Here is a 22,521-nt window from a genome sequence, read left to right as displayed (position 1 = left end):
AGCCCCGACCGGGAATCGAACCCGGGCCACCTCGTTTCAAGGCTAGACGTGCTAACCGCTGATGAAGAATAGGAACATAATAAATCATATAAAATCGCTAAGATTAGGATGGTTTGGTCATATAAATAGAATGGAGAATAATAGACTGGTCAAAAAATATACAAATGGAAACCAATAGTTAACAGAAAGTAGGGTAGAGCAAAAAATAGATGGGAGGATGATGTCCTGAATGATTTGAAATTGATGAAGGTGAAAAACTGGACAAAGATAGCTGGAAGCCGTAAGGAATGGAAGAAAGTTGTTGAGAAGGCCAAAACTTTCATCTGAGAGTTGTAGAGCGAAGAAGAAGAAGAAGAAGAAGAAGAAGAAGAAGACCTTCCATTCTTCATTTATTGTTTCTTCAATTTTTTGTGCCTGTTTTCTTCCTTCCCTTCTAATAGTTCTTTTGCCTGCATTTCATATAATTTACATTTATTCTTTTTTCCTTTTCTTCAACACTTTTTACCCTTTTAAAGATAAACTTTTAAAGATAAATCCTACACCGATAAAAATGTCCCATTTCCTTGTAATGTGACGACGTTATTCGTGGTACCATGGAAACAGAAGAGTAAATGGTTTCCCACGCGGTCCGTCTCGCTCTATTCTCTATTTAATGTTCCTCGAGTGAGACAAGTGGCCAACAGGCTTTGAGCTCACATAGACACTTCCTCGCCGACCCAATTTCTCTTGCAATAATGCGTTTTCGCGTATTTTGTTTCCTTCCGTTTCCCTATTCATTCATTCATTCATTCATTCATTCACTCATTCATTCATTCATTCATTCATTCATTCATTCATTCATTCATTCATTCATTCATTCATTCCACACTTGTGGAGTAACGGCCAGCGCGTCTGGCCGCGAAACCAGGTGGCCCGGGTTCGAATCCCGGTCGGGACAACTTACCTGGTTGAGGTTTTTGCGGGGTTTTCCCTCAACCCAATACGAGCAAATGCTGGGTAACTTTCGGTGCTGGACCCCGGACTCATTTCACCGGCATTATCACCTTCATTTCATTCAGACGCTAAATAACCTAGATGTTGATACAGCGTCGTAAAATAACCCAATAAAATAAAAAAATAAATACATTCATTCATTCATTCAATAACACTTTCTTAATCTTAAGAGCGATAAAAGACAAAATGTTTTCCGACGTTGTTGCTGTTCTGTCGTGTTTTGTTCTCTCCCCTCGTGTGGTAGTTAATGGGTTACGTCAATATCCCCTTTTCCTTTGTGAAATTCTCTGATCTTCATTCATATGAAAAGGCGAAAATCGGGGTGAGACAAGTGAGCAACAGGGTTGGAGCTCACATAAACACTTTCAGCCCAAATTTCCCTTCCAAGGACGTTTTTAAATATTTCACTTCCCACTCCCATATTCATCCATTCATTCATTCATTCATTCAATGACTTTTTCCGCAGAACTCGTGGAAATGTTGGGTTCTGATCTCGTATTGTATCTCAGCCTCTGTGCAACGTCACAGTTTGCGGCGAGGGAGAAGAGAGATAGCAAAAGAATGTACCAATCTGTTATGTCTAATTTCTCAGCTTATGCTCAGGCATTCAGTGAACAGAGCACTGGAATGAAGGCAATCAGATATCTTTTGTTTTACTTTTTAGTACTTTGAAGCCCAAACCAAGATAAGTCACTTGAAACAGAACGTCAGTTACCAGCAGAGATATGTGTAACAAGACAACTGTGTATGAGTTATGTACATATGAGTAACAAATAAAAAAGACTACAGTATAATGTTAAAGTCAGTAAACGTTGTAGACTATTTTGTAACTTCAATCCGAGTAGGCCTAACATTGGGATTTCCTAAAATCCCCCCGTCACTTTTTATTTTCGTCTTTTTATGCTATTCCTTCTCTTCCTTTTCCCTTCCTGCTTTTCTTTTTTCTTTCTCTCGATCTTTATTTTCTTTGTTTTGGTCTTCTTATTCTTTCTTTATTTTTTTCTGATTTATCCAAAATGTTCTTCTAAATCACATCCACAGAGCGCAAGTTTCGTAAAGGGCAATACTTTCACGGATAGGTGGCAGGCCTATTGCAATAAATGACATGACTAGGCCTATATATTTGATATTTATTTGTCAATCAACTTTACAATTCACAGTTATGATGGACCATCACATTTCTGTTTTTCGATGCACCATCCCTTTAATACATACAACCCTTTTCAATTGATATATTCATTTGCCGAGTATGTCTTGATTACTTTCTAATATTCTGTTTTAACTGAATTGCTATCTATTCTTCCCTCTCTAGCCTCTTCTACCTGGACTGTCAGCCTTCCATTTCTCGCTTAGCTATTAAATATTGCATATTCCTTCCTTAATAATTTGCATTATTTATTTATTTTCTTCTCTACTCTCAAATCTACCTACTCGTAATAATTATTTTCCAGCTATGTTCTCTTTTATTAATTGTTGATTTTTCCCTTTTCTCTATTTTACAACACATCACTAATTTTTTTCTATCCTGTGTTTATTTACGTATTGATCTCTTACTCATCGCTTCACTCCTAAATTGCCTATTTTATTGCCTCTTTGCATATATTTATTTCTATAATACTCCTGTAGTTATAGTACCCCTGATACTACTCCCAACCCACAACATTGAAAAACATGAAATATCTAATTTACTTAATTACACTTCCAATTTCTCTCTCTTCCACTTCACATTTGTTCAGATGTTTTTTCACTTTAATTTTCTTTTATTCATCGTTTGTATGTCTGTCTTACTACACTCTTACACTATCTTCTTACACGTAACACTTTCTTCTCTGTTTCCTACTATTACTATTATTATTACTATTGCTATTATTATTATTATTATTATTATTATTATTATTATTATTATTTTATTATTATTATTATTATAACTATTTCTTACCAATGTTTATTATTGTCACACTAACATTAGTTATCCAGTTTTCATTATTTACTTTTATGTTGTTTTATGATCTAGATATTAATGTAATAACTAAGTAAGCAAATGTATTTAATTAGAATTAGAGTCTGGCTGGGCGGAAGAGAAGGCCTACTGGCCTTAGCTCTGCCAGATTAAATAAATAAATAATAATAATAATAATAATAATAATAATAATAATAATAATAATTATTATTATTATTATTATTATAACTATTTCTTACCAATGTTTATTATTCTCATACATACATTAGTTATCCAGTTTTCATTATTTAATTTCATGTTGTTTTATGATCTAGATATTAATTAATAACTAAGTAAGCAAATGTATTTAATTAGAATTAGAGTCTGGCTGGGCGGAAGAGAAGGCCTACTGGCCTTAGCTCTGCCAGATTAAATAAATAAATTATTATTATTATTATTATTATTATTATTATTATTATTATTAATTCTCCCACTTTTGCCACCCCTAACTTTCTTGCACTCACTTTTTAGCACTCTTCTTCTTCGCTAATAACCTCTCCAAAGCCCTGTCTATTCTGTCCTCACAATCACTAATATCTGGTAGTCGCTTCGTTCCTTAGCTCGTTCTTATCATGTTAGCCCTATATATGAAAAGTGATGATGACGGATTATTTATTAGGATAGGGGGACTTGGGGAAAGTACAATAAAGACAACTCAGGATGACCGGTGCGTTGGATTAAAACCCGGACCTCCCGAATACGAGGTAGGAATTAGCCTACAGGATAATTACTCCGTGCTTCTTTCCTTCATCTCCATTCTTTAGTCTTTCCTGTTACTGCATCTGTTTTCTTGTCGTTTCTCTCCCTCCCGTTTTATTTACTTCTTCTCTCTCCGTGTGCGTTTCCGTCGCCTCCCCGCCTCTCCTCCTCCTGCACGGCGCGGTGCTAAGCCCACACGGTTTTGATCAATCATGGTAGGGACATGTAGGCCACCTAGATAAGAAAGGTGCTTGTGTGCGTGCGGTGATGAACAACAATGCTGGCAGCGGCCGCGATCGTATGGAAAAATAAATATCAATTAAAGGAGAAAGCGCGGGTCAAATCAAATGTTCAATTAAATTTTCAAGAGGATCTGAATGAGGTTGAGTGGAATAATTGTGTATGAGAGGGTGCATGCAGGGAAGGGATGATCGCGTTTCGTAACCTCCCCCATTCCATCATAATTCACCCCCCACGGCCTATAGGTTTTTAGCTCGGCGGAATGGCCGCTCGGGTGGGAGGGCCGGCGCATGCGCGTGACGTCACGGCGCCCCCGCCCCCGGCGCGGCGGCGCGGCGTCCATTGTGCCTGCCAGTCGGTGCAGGACCGCGCGCCGTCATGAAGCTGTGCTGTGCCCCGTGAACATGTACTCGCCGGACAAGATGATGAACGGCAAGCCGACGCTGCACCCGCCCATCAGCGCCCCCAGCACCTGCTTCCCCGGGCGCTACTCGCCCACCTACCGCTCGCCGGACCCCATGCGGAGGTGCATGGCCAACCCGTCGGTAAGTACTTTCGGCGCCATATTCGGTGTCTTAGTCGGGACCCGCCATATTCGGCGCCTTGCCGGGCGCGAAGTCCCGCGTCTTGGTCGGGTCCCGTTCGCCGGACCCAAAATCCGGTGTCTTGCTTGGGTCCCGTTCGCCGGGCGCGAACTCGAGCGTCTTGCTTGGAGCCTAGTCTCTGGACGCCATGTTTATTGTCTCGCTCATGTCCCGCTCTCGGGGCGCAAAATTCAATGTCTTGTTTCACACCTACTCGCAGGTTACCACATTCGGTGTCGTTTTTACTGGACACTGAACGTGGCGCTTCTCTCAAATCCCACTCGCTGGTCGCCATATTCAATGTCTTGCTATCGTCTCACTCACTCGTCACCAAATTTTGTTTAATCTGGCCTCGATCCCACTCGCTAGAGATCAGATTTAATGTGTTGCTGAATTCTCACTTACTGGGTATCAGGTTTATTTACTTTGCTTCGAACCAATTGCTGGACGCTCAATTTAATATCTTGCTATAATCTGACTTGCTGGGCGCCAGATTCAATGTCTTGCTATCGTCTCACTCACTCGTCACCAAATTTTGTTTAATCTGGCCTCGATCCCACTCGCTAGAGATAAGATTTAATGTGTTGCTGAATTCTCACTTACTGGGTATCAGGTTTATTTACCTTGCTTCGAACCAATTGCTGGACGCTGAATTTAATATCTTGCTATAATCTGACTTGCTGGGCGCCAGATTCAATGTCTTGCTATCGTCTCACTCACTTGTCACCAAATTTTGTTTAATCTGGCCTCGATCCCACTCGCTAGAGATCAGATTTAATGTGTTGCTGAATTCTCACTTACTGGGTATCAGGTTTATTTACTTTGCTTCGAACCAATTGCTGGACGCTGAATTTAATATCTTGCTATAATCTGACGTTCTGGGCGCCAGATTCAATGTCTCACTCACTTGTCACCAAATTTTGTTTAATCTGGCCTCGATCCCACTCGCTAGAGATCAGATTTAATGTGTTGCTGAATTCTCACTTACTGGGTATCAGGTTTATTTACTTTGCTTCGAACCAATTGCTGGACGCTGAATTTAATATCTTGCTATAATCTGACGTTCTGGGCGCCAGATTCAATGTCTCACTCACTTGTCACCAAATTTTGTTTAATCTGGCCTCGATCCCACTCGCTAGAGATCAGATTTAATGTGTTGCTGAATTCTCACTTACTGGGTATCAGGTTTATTTACTTTGCTTCGAACCAATTGCTGGACGCTGAATTTAATATCTTGCTATAATCTGACGTTCTGGGCGCCAGATTCAATGTCTCACTCACTTGTCACCAAATTTTGTTTAATCTGGCCTCGATCCCACTCGCTAGAGATCAGATTTAATGTCTTGCTGAATTCTCACTTACTGGGTATCAGGTTTATTTACTTTGCTTCGACCCACTTGCTGGACGCTGAATTTAATATCTTGCTATAATCTGACTTGCTGGGCGCCAGATTCAATATCTTGCTATCGTCTCAATCACTTGTCACCAAATCTTGTTTAATCTGGCCTCTATCCCACTCGCTAGAGATCAGATTTAATGTGTTGCTGAATTCTCACTTACTGGGCATCAGGTTTATTTACCTTGCTTCGATCCACTTGCTGGACTTTAAATTTAATATCTTTCTGTAATCTGACTTACTGGGCAGCCAGATTCGTTTTATCTTCCTTCGACCCCACTTTCTGGGCGCTAAATTTAATGCATTGTTACGGTTTTACTCTTCGAATCCACCCGATGGGCGCCAAGTTGAGTCTCTTGCTATAGTCTCATTCACTGGGCATTTTTTTCTGTCTCTCTCGCTGGGCGCCAAAATTAATATCTTACTACGGTATCGTTTGATGGACACGAGAATTTCTACCTTTACTGTATTCGATCCTAGCCACTGCGCGCCAAACTCAGTGTTTTGTCATTGTCTCATTCATTAGGATTAGGATTAGGACTTGGATCTTGCACTCGCTCACTGGGCGCAAAATTTAATAGAATCTTGTTTCTGTTCTGCTCTTTGAGTAGCATATCCGGTGTCTTGTTGCAATCCCATCCACAGGATGTGAAAATTCGGCTTTATGCTCGGGTACCAATCACAAGACACCTAATCATCATCTGCGCTAGGAGTTTAAAAATAATTTCAAATCCTCCAAGTCTTATTTGTTGATCAAAATCTACCCTATGAATATTAGCAACGATGCTAGGTTTTGAGTTCCGCAATTTAGAACAGAATATAATTTTAAAGTTTATAGACATATATTTCAACGATACAGGTAATAAAAATATAGGCTGCTGAGATACTTAAAAACTAACCTAGAAATATTATTATATATTCAAATTTTGAAGTTTTATCGATTTTCTTATGCTTTATTCTGAGTTTGCATCACGTTTCGATACTTAAAACACATTAAACACTGCACATATCTTTTGATGAAGACATTTTGTAATACATAATTTACCTAAAAGTGTTTACAATACCGCTTTTATGGGATATCTTAATGGATGAAGCTAGTTTGTGGCTTCATTTGTTTATTTTTAAAACTCCCAGAATGCATTATTAACGCAGGTAACTACAGTCATGCGTCCTACATAAGTTATTCATATCTTACTATGTAGATTTTGTTGTACAGAGTTTGTAGAAGACTTTTCAACTTCTTGAGAATTGTTTTTTTTTATTTCATTTTGAATTTTAGCTTAATTGATGTTTGCAAATTTTTGTTATGCTGAAGTGTCTTCAGTTTTATTTTCAACATGATTTAGAGAATAAGTATTTAGAGAATATAACATACACGTTGTATGCCACACTCTTTTCTACTTCTATTCAGGGTTATATGCTGTAAATTAACTAACGCATGGTGAGCTGTGTTCTGCGTGACCCTAAACGAACTCGATCTGAAAATCTTAGTTATAATTCCTGATTTTTTATAGGAATTATGCAGATATGTATTTCGATTTTAAACATTTATTAGTGTTTTATACTTACTGTAGCTTGAAACTGAATTCCGCGCAAATTTACTGTGCAGGTAGACTGCACACAGGCGTTCTGACGGATCTAACACGCGAAACAGCTGCCGAGGCTTTTGCTAACAACGGTACTGAAAAGTAATTTCAACCTCCTGTAATTGTAAGTTATTTTATATTGTATCACAACCAAAATCTTAAATTCCGTGCGTAGAAGAGAACATTTTGGGGAAGCCGCAATGTTCAAGTAGTCGAAAACTATATATCCAACTAATATAGAGTTTTAACTTCAATTAGATATTACGGTATATGTTATTTCGATATTCATCCAACATCTTAAATAAAATTATTTATTGATTAAATGAAAGAATCTTACAGCTTCAAGCTTAAAGTTTATTGAAACGTACAATATATTGCACGATCTTTGTTTACATCTTCCGCCAATTGTCTCCATATTGATTTAAATCATTTTTGACATTACAAATCGAGTAGAATCGATTGATTTGATACAGGTGACGTTTATAACACAACGTACAATATTTCGCAGGTGTTTCTTATGTTTTTTTTTATAATTTTTCTCATATTTTGAATCACAATCAACACGTTTTTATCTTCCTTACTTGGTAATAGCCAAATCCCCTCCGTACGGAAGTTGTTCACAATTTTATTTCGGATAGAATTTTAAGTTGCATTAAAGACTGAGGGAAAGGGGTAGTATACAAACAGGCGCTACTATAAAATAATTTATAATGGAATTCAATTTTGTTAAAAACGGAAAGTATACGCATTAAAATCCGTCACTTCTATTCATTTTTACGTCAGATTCAGGTATAACGTTGGGGAAATGCTTCAAGTAACATTTTTAAAACTTCGTCGACTACACTTCTGCTTCGACTGCTGAAGTTTTTAATTTTTCGTTAGGATATAAACTAAGTAGATATTCGCAGTAGTTGTGCATAACCTGGGATATCTACAATTTATTCACCAAATTTTAAAAGTAAATTCGCTAGAAGCGTTTTATGCGTAAACTTTCATTTTTCAACATGAGGTACGTATTCATATTTGTAACAATTCTCTAATCCAATGTATATTATTTATTTTCAATAAATTATTATCGTTTTGATAGCTACCAAATCTTGCCGCAGAATATTCTGTTTTAAAATTTCATTATGTATTTTTTAACATTAATTTACATTTTCTTTTCTGGTCATTTGAATTGATTAGGATTCCGATATTTTAAATCCAAGATTTGGACGGCTATCATTTCGATGATATTCTCTCTAAATAAGAATGATTGATATATTGTATTACCAAAGTGTATTACATTTAAATATGAGAATAATATTGATACGCTATATTTCCAGACCTCAGCCAACAGTTTTATTTCGTGGAAATTATTATTATTATTATTATTATTATTATTATTATTTACTTCAATGAAGAGTACAGATTCGTGCGTTCTTAATTACTTGTTGTAACGAATGTTCTTTATAGTTAGTCCCTAATTGTCTGTTTTTCAAAATGTTTAACATTTGTAGTAATGTGCATTCTATAATCAGGGTCATGAAGAACTTTCTATATTGGATAATGTTTATTCGAGCCTGTCATAAATTTAAAATCATAATTATGTGTTTTCAATTTCGTGAAGTTTTATCAGGTGGGAAATCTAGATTATGGCGTTCTGAAAAACTTATTGTAATTATGTCTGATAATGTTTAATTTTTAATCACAATTAAACGTTTTCAGTTTCGCAACTTTATAATGCCTCGTTTAGTCTATATTTGAGCATTCTGAAGAACTGATTACAACGAAAGAAGTTTGTTTCGTATTCTAAAACTATTTATTTCGAATTACAATTAAACATTTTAATTACGTACAATTTTAATGTGACTGGTAGTCAAAATTCGGGCGTTCTGAAGAACTTACTGCAGTGCATGATCCTTGTACAGAATCCAGGATCATTTATTTTATTGTTGCCAAGAACTAAATTTAGCGGGTAGTCTACATTTAGGCGCTCTAAGAAACTCGTTACAAGAATGTTTATGCAGAGTTGTAACTATTTATTGCAAGTCATTATTAAACGTTTTTCAATTATGCAAAGTTATGATGTGGCAGGCAGTCTTTATACCAGTGTTCTGAGGAACTTTTCACATTGAATTGAATTGAATTGAATTTATTTATTTAATACTTTACACTTGAGCTACATTAGGCATTGCAGCCCGAAAGAGCAGAAGCTCGTGCTCGGGCGCAGTTCAGATCAGTTATACAAAATATATCACAAAATTAAGAGAGTTCATTGAGCACAATAACATTAGTAAATGGTAAAATACATACAGCATGTAATAATAGGGTCTATATAGAAATAGAAAATACAAAAGTACATAAATATAAGATATCAATTTTTAACTCAATTAGCTTAAACAATTAAATAATTAATCTGATTTGTTTCTTAAATCTATGTGTGTTAAGTGTACTTAGCTCAGGGTAAGCTCTAATTAATACATTATCTATTTTGGGTCCAAAATTTCTGCTGAATGACGTTTGTATAAACTTTAAAATTATTTTATTCAGAATCGTATTTAAATATTTAGATTTTCGTGTCCTGAAGAACTCGTTAACAGTGACTGATGGTATTCGGGATTTTCAATTGCTTTATATCCAACACAATTTAAAATTATTTAATTTATCTCTCAATATAGTGGGTAATATATACTCTGAGGAATAAATGTTGGTCATTCAGACCCTGAAGTGTTTTCATTTTTTAATATAATAATAATTTATTTATTTAATCTGGCAGAGCTAAGGCCAGTAGGCCTTCTCTTCCGCCCAGCCAGACTCTAATTCTAATTAAATACATTTGCTTACATAGTTATTACATTAATATCTAGATCATAAAACAACATGAAAGTAAATAATGAAAATTGGATAACTAATGTTAGTGTGACAATAATAAACACTGGTAAGAAATAGTTATAATAATAATGATAATAATAATAATAATAATAATAATAATATTAGTAGGGTAATAATAATAATAACAACAATAATAATAATAATAGTAATAATAATAATAATAATAATAATAATAATAATAATAATAATGACATAATTTAGATATTTATCTATTATATATATAACCATTAAACATTGAGAAACCTGAAACAGCTATTATTGTTGGCAATAATTGTTAGAAAAATATTTCGTTAGCCTATTCTTAAATTGGTTTGATGTCTGACAGTCCCTGACATTACTCGGTAGGGAATTACAAAGCCGAGGAACAGCCACAGTGAAAGAAGATGAATATGAGGATGTTCGGTGGGAGGGAATGGATAATATTGAGGAGTGTTGTGATCGTGTGTCTAGGTTATGATGGGTGGATAAATTTTGAAAACGAGACGCAAGATAGACAGGAGTGGAGAAATGCAATATGTGAAAGAGAAGGGAAAGACAGTGGATTTTCCTACGATCTTCTAGATGGAGCCAGGACAGCATATAAGCCATATTTGAATTTCCGCAACTCAATAAGCCGACACCACCTGCTAGTATGAATGGTTCGAGTTCAATTTGGTTTCATAATGAATGTTTTATATATGTTTTAGTTAGAAAAGCATCTAAATTCCTGGATTACGTCTTATTTGCTGGATATTTCGCTCTCCGTGTTGCCTGTTGCAGCCGGTTCGCATCTTGGCGGTGTGGAGCAAGTCATGAAATGCCGTGTCACAAATTAGATCGGCTGTGCGGGTAAATCAATATCGAGGACGGCCTAGGTGACAGAGCTCGGCGGCCTCGCACTCGGTTCCCGCCCGGCGCGGCATGTCGCGGCCCCTTCTCCAGATCTCACGTCCAATAAAGTACTCCGCGCTTTCATCGCGCTCTCCGGCCGGAGCGTCGCACTTACTACGGAGCTCGTTTCTTCCGGTCTTCGTAGACTGGCCGCCTTCGGTAAATGCTTTTTGTTCTTTTGAAACGCTGGCACCGTCTCTAGACATTTTCACTGGTCACTTTTCACGCGGGATAGATAATTTGTAGAAACAAAAACCGCCCTAAATAAGGGTTCGATAGATCGGCCTACTAATCAATTCATAAAGAATAATAAGTAAACAAAACAATTTTGTGACACTTGGAAAGAAAAAGAAAAAACATTAAGATAAGAAAACGTAGGAAATCATTTACAATAAAAATTTTGTTGGGTACAAATGATTACTAATTATAGCTAAGTATGATTTTAACACGTGAGATCCTATGGCATCAATCGTTGCATCAGAAATTTTATATTAAGTTGATTTAAAGTTTCACGTGGGATCGTGCCACGGGCACCGAACATGAGCCCAAAAACTGTCCAATGTGTGATGTGGTATTGAGCTCCGAGATGCTGACAACAAGGCTCATATATGACTTGTTTTTCACGACACACCTCTTGTGGCTGTTGCTCATGCATCTCAAAACGGATTGTGGGATCAAGAATGACACCCTTATCCTTCTGCCGATCAATTATGATGATATCAGCCCGTCTAGTAGAGCTATCAGAAGAGACGCAACCAACCTATACACCATTGCCTTATCTAAATTTAGTAATATTAAAAAAACGATTACTTCCTAACCTGAACTCCTTTCAATCTGAAATGTTATGTAATGTTTACACAATTCTTCTACATCTTTAAAAATATTATAATTAAAAATAAATTTACCTTTAACGGTTTGCGATTCATTAAATTGGCAAGCGCAGTCTACTTTAGGTGAATATGTTAGGAGAAAATCCACAAACGATTAGGGACAACGCGAAAATTCTACTTGAAGCAAGTAAAAGGATAGGGTTGAATGTAAATCCCGAAAAGACTAAGTATATGATTATGTCTCGTGACCAGAATTGTACGAAATGGAACTATACAAATTGGAGATTTATCCTTCGAAGAGGTGGAAAAATTCAAATATCTTGGAGCAACAGTAACAAATATAAATGATACTCGGGAGGAAATTAAACGCAGAATAAATATGGGAAATGCATGTTATTATTCGGTTGAGAAGCTTTTGTCATCTAGTCTGCTGTCAAAAAAATCTGAAAGTTAGAATTTATAAAACAATTATATTACCGGTTGTTCTGTATGGCTGTGAAACTTGGACTCTCACTTTGAGAGAGGAACAGAGAGTGAGGGTTTTTGAGAATAAGGTTCTTAGGAAAATATTTGTGGCTAAGAGGGATGAAGTTACAGGAGAATGGAGAAAGTTACACAACGCAGAGCTGCACGCATTGTATTCTTCACCTGACATAATTAGGAACATTAAATCCAGACGTTTGAGATGGGCAGGGCATGTAGCACGTATGGGCGAATCCAGAAATGCATATAGAGTGTTAGTTGGGAAGCCAGAGGGGAAACGACCTTTGGGGAGGCCGAGACGTAGATGGGAAGATAATATTAAAATGAATCTGAGGGAGGTGGGATATGATGGTAGAGACTGGATTAATCTTCCTCATGATAGGGACCAATGGCGGGCTTATGTGAGGGCGGCAATGAACCTCCAAGGTCCTTAAAAGCCAGTAAGTAAGTAAGTAAGTCTACGTTAGGAAAAAATCGTTTCCCAAATATTTGATACAATTTTAAACATTTTATTTCATTTCACTTACAATTAATGCTTTAACAAAATTGACCTACATCATGCCGATGCAGAAATGAAACAAAAATGTTCTAAGTTTTTTCCTCAATAAACTAAAAATGTTCACCATTTTAATTAAAAGTTTATAAAATAAGAACTAGTAAGTATTAGAGGTCAATTTTGTTCTTGTCTATGAAATATGCATGCTTTCAAAATTTGATTAAGGGGACACTATTCTGAAATTTCCGAGTTCTATATTTTTTAAGTGTTCACAATATTGAAATCAATAACTATCAAACTGCTTAAGTTAGATTCACCAAATTTTGATCACTGGTATATTTGGTTAATAATGACAAATGTACAAAATTTCATCCACCTGTGGTATTTTATTAATATTTTATTAAAATATTGAATCGCTTTGTATAAAAAGTCCCTTGCCCAACAATTTAATTATTCTTAAATTACTATAGGGTTTTGGTGTAAAATTAATCAGTATATTACTAGAATTTTTATTATAAAAGAATACAAAATAAGAATATTAACAATCATAAAAAAATTCTAGTAATTTACCGATTCACAGTACAGAAAAACCTAATAGTAATGTTTGTTCCAATGTATATAAAGAAACAAATTATTAAACATCAGTTAAAAATAATGTAAATTGTGGTGCAAGAGATTTTTTATATAAAGCGATACAATATTTTATTAAGATACTAATAAAATGCAATCCATTTACCTTAGATGGGTGAAATTTTGTACATGTGTTATTATTAAACAGATACACCAGTGATGAAAGATTTCTGAATTTAGCTTTAAAACATGAAAGTTAATAATTTCAGTATAGTGTCCCTCTGAATTATCTAAAAAAATCGTACGAGTTACCAGGGAAACGGTTTTAGAAAATATGTTACGGGAAATGAGCGATAAATTTATCGAAGATGTGAAGTGCTGAAAGATACTTCCTCCTCATAAATCGAGAAGTAATGGTTGTATTTTTTAAATATTTTCTCTCAACTAAAGAGAAAAGTATATTTAATAACTTTTTTTTGGCTCTCAATGCTGTACATGAACACTTAAAAGCGTAAGAAAGTATGAAATTCTACACAAATTACCATTTCTTCCCACATAATAAATTGAATAACAGTAAATTCTCTAAAACATATAATAATAATAATAATAATAATAATAATAATAATAATAATAATAATGATTTATTTTAGCTGGCAGAGTTAAGGCCGTAAGGCCTTCTCTTCCACTCAACCAGCAAAAAGTGTATATACATATGCATGAACTTACAAAGAATCCAACAATTTGATTGAGATGAGAGTTACATGTTTACAAAAGTTATTTACAAATTAAACAACAAAATACTATGAACTATTAATTAAACACTGAAATATACTGTGTAGCAGAATTAAACTAAAATACATAGAATGTTAATATATTTCAAATAATATTAGATAATAGAAAGAGATTATTACGAGACAATTAAAATACAGCACAATCAGGATGATGTCTAAAGAAAAAAGTAACAATGTAGTCAGTGATAGTTTAAATCAGTATGATTGGAGTGAAATGCTAATAAGGTTATCTTTTAAGCTGTTCTTAAAGGTGTTTATTGTCTTGCAGCCCCTAATACTTTGTGACAAGGAATTCCATTGACGCGAGGTGGATATTGTAAAAGATGATGAATAACAAGATGTTCTATGAAGAGGTATACTTAGCGTGCCACAGATAAGTGATCTGGTATTTACATCGTGGTTAGAGTATAGATAAGAGAAACGAGACGAAAGGTAATTTGGTGTTGAAGTGTGCAGAATTCGAAAGAGTAAAGACAAAGAGTGTAAAGTTCTACGTTCTTTAAGTCGGAGCCACGAGAGACTTTAGGCCTATTTTCTGCGAGAAGAAGCGAATTAGCATATTCAGTAAACTTTCTGGAATAAAAAGTCGTCTGTTAATGATGGTAACACAGCTTGACGCCTTCCGATATACGCACAATGATCGCATTTGATAAATAATCCTTGCATGTTCTTTTCTAATGTTGGTCCCATTATAAGTATTCCGTTGGTTAGCTGTACCAAGGGACAATTTATTGCTAAGAGCTAATGACGTTAACTGATCCACAAATATACTACAATGGCCATCATCTGTTCCTTCCGTCGCACACAGCATCACTACCTCCGGTATATTTTTCTCAATCTTTCTTTACATAGGCCTATATTCATATTTATTTGCATTGATTACTTGTTCCTTAAAAAATGCAATGTCAAGAGTACCAGGAATATGATATGCTTCATTGTTCTATATACACCTTTAACACTAACAGTAATATCACTGATTAAGTTTACAACTTCTTTATTGTATTAATTTTTAGGAAATTGCCTGGCTGACTAGTTTCGAAGTGACGATCTTCATTGTCCAAAGCCTAGTGAACCAGAAGATAGGGCGGGATCTTCAGTATTCTTCGGACAATGAAGGATAACACTCCGAAACTAGTCAGACAGATAATTTCCTAAAAATTAACACAGTAAAGAAGTTCAAAAGTTAATCAGTGATATGATATGCTACTGAATTTACTTGTTAATCCTAATTGTGATAACCGGACAACAGTAAGCCATTAAGAATGTGAGTGCAAGGGCAAATGGATTCACAAATATTTAAAACCACCTTTATGGTGCAAGAGGTCAACGCACCTGCCATTCTGTTAATGAGCAAAACTCTCGACCTCTTCCGGTGTAAGCAGCATCATTATCTCCGATAAATTATTATCATTCTTTATCTTCAAAGTTATGGAAATTTATCTCATAGTTATGGAAAAAAAATGGTGTGAATTCTTTAAGATTGTTTGAACCAAAATGCAACACTATTACAGTATTTAATCGTAGTAGTAATTTAGGCCCAAGAATATATGACAAATTTATATTTAAATATCCTAATCTTGTCAATTCTAATAGTTCTAGTATTAAATTTAAAAAGTTATGTATGGATTTTATAAAAATTGAAAAATTGTAAATTTAAATTTATATATTCGAATTGCATAGCAGACATGAAACAAATTGTATTGTACACTTATGAATTTCAATTCAGGAATCCACCCCTGAGCACGAGTTCTACTCTTTCAGGGGCGAGCTAAAGTTTTTCTGTATATATTATACAGGGACATCATTTTATTTTTACTAACATTTCTAATATTAACCTGGCTATACCTTTAGATCAACGATTAAGAACCGGAAACACCGTTTGCTACCTCTTTCCACGACTGTAGTTCGATGATACTGGTGTAATATACAAACAAATCACTTTACTAGGTATAGGAGGGAAGAAAAGTAGTTCATCCATTTACGTAAACTAGGAAATATCGCGCTTTGAGTTTGATAATTTTCATTAGGTTTTTGTTTAATCAAAATACAGTACAGAATTCTCTATCTCTATCTTCAAATGTTTGTACCATTCATACATGTTCGAATGGTACCACGACACAATTTATTGCTGAAAACTCAGTGTGTTAAATATCCGAGAAATATATGCAGAAATTATACTCTGTTTTTCTCGCACGACTGCACAGAATTGGGGTGAATTACAGAGAGAGAAAAATCCTACATGGAGAAATAGATTCATCAGAATTACATCTCAGCTCTCTGACAAACATATCGACGATTAGATATTCTAATAGCAATGCGCCAAAGTATCTGATTTGTTCCTTCCGTAATACACAGTATCATTACCTCCGAAAAATGCTTCCGAATCGTTCCAGTAAGATATTTATTTCTATTGTTTACATGACTAGTAGGAAATAAACTTGCAATGTTAAGAGTCAGCAAAAATTGTAGACGGATACAAAATTTATGTATTGTTCCTGGGTAAGTGAACTGGATAATAGTAAGCTATTAACACTGTGAGCTGCAAGAAGAAGCACTTGAGTCCAAGCTTCTGGCGAGTTGATTCGACGCACAATAAAATTCATTCTGTTAATGCAGCGGTGACCAAAACGGGTGTCGTGATTACATCGTGTAATCACAGACAATCAAACGGGTACGAGGAGTTTCCTGTACACTGATGTGTGTTTCATTCACGTACTGAAGGCAAGCAGTGGCGGTCTACAAACTCTGTCTCTACAAGCAGTAAAAATGTGGTTTCGTAAAGAATGAGAAGAAATTTTTTGTTGTTCTGTCGGACAAAATGTAATGTGTTTACTTTGCACAACGGTTCAATTAGGAGTACATAGAAACAATTGCCACGCTGAGTAATTTATTATTATTATTATTATTATTATTATTATTATTATTACTGACCACTAAGTATGTGTTTCTATAATTCTTCTGTACAGTACGTGCATGAATATTGATATTTTCACATCTTCTTCCTAGAAGGATACAATTATTAGGCTTTACCTCAATTTTAATCTTCTTAATCTTTAGATGAGGGTAGCTGTTTATTAGTCATTCATTGTATTGTAGAAAAACCGATTCAATATTATGTTCCAACGAACTGTTAAACACCAGGAATTGACATGTCTTAAATCATAGCCAGGAAGAGAAAGATGCCATAAATAAATGTAAGGAAGTCAGCTATCTAATGGGGTTTGAAATATCTCGTGCTCTAAAGCCTTTCAATAGAACAAAATTTCTCATAAGAGTAATGATTAACACAGCTTAAATAACTTGTCCATGAGAAGTTTTTAATTTTGAAAAACTACGAATTTCTCGACCAAGTATCGAGAGAAAAATTTAGAAAATTCCTGATTATATTCAAGAGGAAGTTAAAAAAAGAAGCAAGAAGAAACTTATATTATTCACTGGCTCTTGATGGCAGCAGTGACATTACTGATACAGCAAAGCTTGAGATTTTTATCCGCGGGATTGATCAAGATGTTAGTACAGGAACCACCACTGGTTGCAGTTTTCACGCCAAGTACCTTTCCTCCGTCTCCTTACTTCATAGGCTGTCTGTCGCATGTAATCACTGCAGCTCGAGTTTTGGTCACCGCTGTGTTAATGACAAACATAATTTATTCCTTTCGTTGTACATAGAATCATAATCTTCGATGAAAGCTTGTCACTCGTTCTTTCCATTGGCTGATGGAATTTCTACCAACTTAAATTGGTTACTTTTCCCATGAGATCTTGTCTTGCAAGTATATACAGTGGCAACGTTCTGGAACTAAAACTCTCCGTAAGTTACTCATTTTACTTGCACGGATAACCCGGATAGAGAGAACTACGAAGACAGGGATGTGCTGTAAGAGAAGGATTTGAACCCCATTTTGTCTACGACTAGCTACTTTGTTACTACTGCTCAAGGTCTCCCACATCTATTCTTTCACCTGGTCCACACATCATCATTATCTCCGGTAAACGTTTCTCATTCGTTTCTTTCAGATGTTTGTACGATAGCAACGTATTTTAATTCTACTTCCCCACAGGACTTCCCTTGCAAGGAACTCAAACTGCTAAAAGTTCCTTAAGTATTATGTAGACGTTAACTACCCTCTTGGTTGGCTGAATTTAATGGAGCGAATTACAGAAAAATGGCAATGCAGGAAAGAAAAGTAAATTCGTTAGTATTAACACAACTTTCTGGTAACAAAAGTATATGCACTGACTACTTGAAAATAACGCGTTAAGGTTCCCCACATGAATTCTTCCTTCCGGTGCACACATCATCATTATCTCCTGTAAATGCTTCCATTCCTTCCTTTAAAATGTTTGTACGAAACATAGCCTATATATTTTAATTTCTTCCTTTCCCCACGGGACTTTTCTTGCAAGAAACTCAAAGTTCTTAAGAGTCCCATAAATATGATATTATGCAGACATTAACCGCTTTTCTTCGTTGGATGAATTGGATGCGAGAAAGTTATTAAAAAAATGAAAGTGCTGTAAGAAAAAGAGTTATCTAAATCGACTATTTCTTCCTGTGCAAACATGATTATCTCCTATAAATGCTTCTTAATCATTCCTTTCAGATGTTCCTACCATATCTACGTGTTTTAATTTGTTACTTTTCCAGCGGTACTTATCTAGCAAGAAACTGGAAGTGCTGAGTCCCTTAAATATACCGTACATAAGTTAACTCGTTCTCTTAACTGGATGAATTGGATGTAAGTTACGAAAAAAAATTATAGTGCTGTAAGAAAAAGTAGATCTCTTAGTATTTTAATCCAACTTCCAGGCCAGAAAAGTCTACTCACCGGCTGCTTTCTCAATAATGCGCCAAAGTTCCCTACATCGATTCTTTCTTCCAGTGCACACTTCATTATCTCCGGTAAATGCTTAATATTCATTCCTTTCAGATGTTGGTACCATATCTACGTATTTTAATTTGTTACTTTTCCAAATGCTGAGTGACAAAGGGTCTCATAAATATGATATTATGAAGATATTGACTGTTTTTCTGGATTGGATCAATTGGATGTGAGTGGATTACAACGAAAAGTAGATTCTTTCGTATTTTAACCCATGTTTCTGGCAAGAAAAGTCTACGCACTAGCTACTCTGTCAATAATGCGCCAAAGTTCCCTACATCGATTCTTTCTTCCGGTGCACACTTGATTATCTCCGGTAAATGCTTCATATTCATTCCTTTCAGATGTTGGTACCATATCTACATATTTTAATTTGTTACTTTTCGAACTGCTGAGCGACAAAGCGTTTGATATATGACATTATGAAGATATTGACTGTTTTTCTGGATTGGATCATTTGGATGTGAGTGGATTACGACGAAAAGTAGATTCTTTCGTATTTTAACCCAAGTTTCTGTCAATAAAAGTCTACGCACTAGCTACTCTGTCAATAATGTGCCAAAGTTCCCTACATCGATTCTTTCTTCCGGTGCACACTTCATTATCTCCGGTAAATGCTTCATATTCATTCCTTTCAGATGTTGGTACCATATCTACGTATTTTAATTTGTTACTTTTCGAACTGCTGAGTGACAAAGGGTCTCATAAATATGATATTATGAAGATATTGACTGTTTCTCTGGATTGGATCAATTGGATGTGAGTGGATTATGACGAAACAGAAGCGCTGCAAGGAAAAGTAGATTCTTTCGTATTTTAACCCAATTTTCTGGCAAGAAAAGTCTACGCACTAGCTACTTTGTCAATAATGCGTCAAGGTTCTCCACATCGATTCTTCCTTCCGGTGCATAACACGGTCATTACCTCCGGTACACTCTTCTTGTTCTTCCTTTGACATGTTCGTACCGCATGCAGGCCTATATATTTCCATCGGTTACGTTTCTCACAGTACTATTTATTGCAAGGAACTTTCAGAAGTGCTTCAGAAAGTATTTCATGCAGAAGTTGATCGTCTCTCTTAATTAATGGGTTGATTGTGAGTGAATTACTGGGAAAAGACGTGTTGCAACAAGATGTAGATTATTTACGTTATGGCGTGAAATCAATGATGCACTAGAAGTTTCGCACATCATTTGTTTCTTCCAGTACTTGCGGGATGGCAGTCTTTGTTCCGCTCATTTCAGACGCCTCCAAATAATTATTGTATCAGTTACTTGCCTTATAGAAATATTTATACACACGTTGCTCCAGAAGTTTCGGTATTTCTTCTCAATGGATGATATGGATGACACTGTGTTGTAAAGAAATGGAAGAGCAGAAAAAAATAAGATAATATTTCAATACAACGTATATATGTAATATCGGACTGTTCACATCTGTGGAGTAACGGTTAGCGCGTCTAGCCGCGAAACCAGGTGGCCCGAGTTCGATTCCCGGTCGGGGCAAGTTACCAGGTTGAGGTTTTTCCGGGGTTTTCCCTCAACCCAATATGAGCAAATGCTAGGTAACTTTCGATGTTGGATCCCGGACTCATTTCACCGGCATTGTCACCGTCATCTCATTCAGACGCTAAATAACCTAAGCTGTTGATAAAGCGTCGTAAAATAACCCACAAAAAAAATATCGGGCTATAAAATTCTATGTCGTCTTCAGAATCCCAACCGCTATTCTTTCTTTGATTTTCTCGTAAACCTCCTTCTCTTATTCCACTTTATCCTCAGTCTCTTTCTTTTCTATTTTGCAATTCATTTTTAATAAGTACATATGTCTCTACAGTCAAAATACAATATACATTAATGAGCATAAAAACATAATAACATAATTTAGGACATCAATATACCTCTTTTCTTGTGTAAATATACCCTTACTGTCAATTGATTAAAAACACACGTGTGATTACAATGCATGTACATATACAAAATTGCAGGTCTTCGCTAATCTATACTAATAATAAATCTGTAGCCGAAATGTTTCTGGTAATTTTCGATTTTCCAAAAATAATTGGTCCTAATATATACAATTAACCACCCTGAGACCGAAAATCCCTTTTTTGAAACTTTTGTTTGTATGTCTGTCTGTCTGTCTGTCTGTATGTTTGTTACCTTTTCACGCGATAATGGCTGAACCGATTTCGATGAAAATTGGAATATAAATTAAGTTCGTTGTAACTTAGATTTTAGGCTATATGGCATTCAAAATACATTTAAAAGGGGGGTTATAAGGCGGCCTGAATTAAATAAATCGAAATATCTCGCTTATTATTGATTTTTGTGAAAAATGTTACATAACAAAAGTTTATTTAAAAATAATTTGCGATAAGTTTTAGTCCTTGAAAAATTTTGATAGGACTGATATTTAATGAGATGAATGAGTTTTAAAATTAAAATAACTGCCATCTAAGGCCGTGTAATGAATTAAAAAACAAATGACTTCGTCTATAAGGGGCCTTGGACAGCAACAATCCAAAGCTATGAAACATAGCCTACAGATAATGTTTCTGTGTTTGTATGAAGTAATATCAGAAGCTAAATTAACCGATTTCTATAATTAATTATTAATTCACCATTGGAAAGTGTAGTTTCTCTAGATGGACATAATGCTATAATGTTATTACAGTAACTTCTGAGTGAATCGAGGACAGGTAAGATTAAAATAGTTTCTTATGCACAGAAAACTTGGTAGGCTATTCTGCACATTCGTTTCCTGTATTTCCTAAAATAATTTTTATGACCAAATGAGTGGTCTCTGGATCAAAATGATCGCATTTTAATTATGCAAATACAATTTAAATTAAGTAACATAATAAACGATTTATCCTTATATCAAACACGAATGTTCCCTGGATCAAATGTCCTATTTTAATTATGTAATTACTTTATATTTATTTCTAACGGGTGCAGCGGAGCGCACGGGTACGGGTAGTGAAATAATAAAACTGAAATCTATATGATATATTATGTGAAGAGATGCTTACAGTCTTTGATCTATACTATCTGATTTGTTTGTGCCCATGTTCTTGTTTTCTCGATACTACACGCCTTTTCACAGTCCAAAGGATGTATATACGTCATAATGTATAAATTAAGATTATGCCTTGAGACCCGATTTCTCAAAGTTGTTGTGGATGTCGTTCATAACAGATGATATGTTTCTATATTAGGTTGTCT

General features: G+C 35.4%; 1 protein-coding gene across 2 annotated transcripts in view; it reads left to right on the top strand.

The window, feature by feature from the left end:
- Window positions 1-4,287: 4,287 nt before the first annotated feature.
- The window catches only part of acj6 (abnormal chemosensory protein 6), a 318,513-nt gene continuing 300,279 nt past the window's right edge, over window positions 4,288-22,521 (top strand). For both annotated transcript variants that reach the window (XM_069836342.1, XM_069836341.1), the window contains exon 1: window positions 4,288-4,476. In XM_069836342.1, coding sequence (XP_069692443.1) covers window positions 4,336-4,476 — 141 coding nt within the window. In that variant the 5' untranslated portion in view covers window positions 4,288-4,335. The remainder of the gene's footprint in view (window positions 4,477-22,521) is intronic.

The sequence above is a fragment of the Periplaneta americana genome, chromosome 9, assembly GCF_040183065.1.
Source record: "Periplaneta americana isolate PAMFEO1 chromosome 9, P.americana_PAMFEO1_priV1, whole genome shotgun sequence".
Taxonomy (NCBI): Eukaryota; Metazoa; Arthropoda; class Insecta; order Blattodea; family Blattidae; genus Periplaneta; species Periplaneta americana.
The sequence above is the reverse complement of the archived record's forward strand: the minus strand, read 5'-3'. Positions and strand labels throughout refer to the sequence as shown.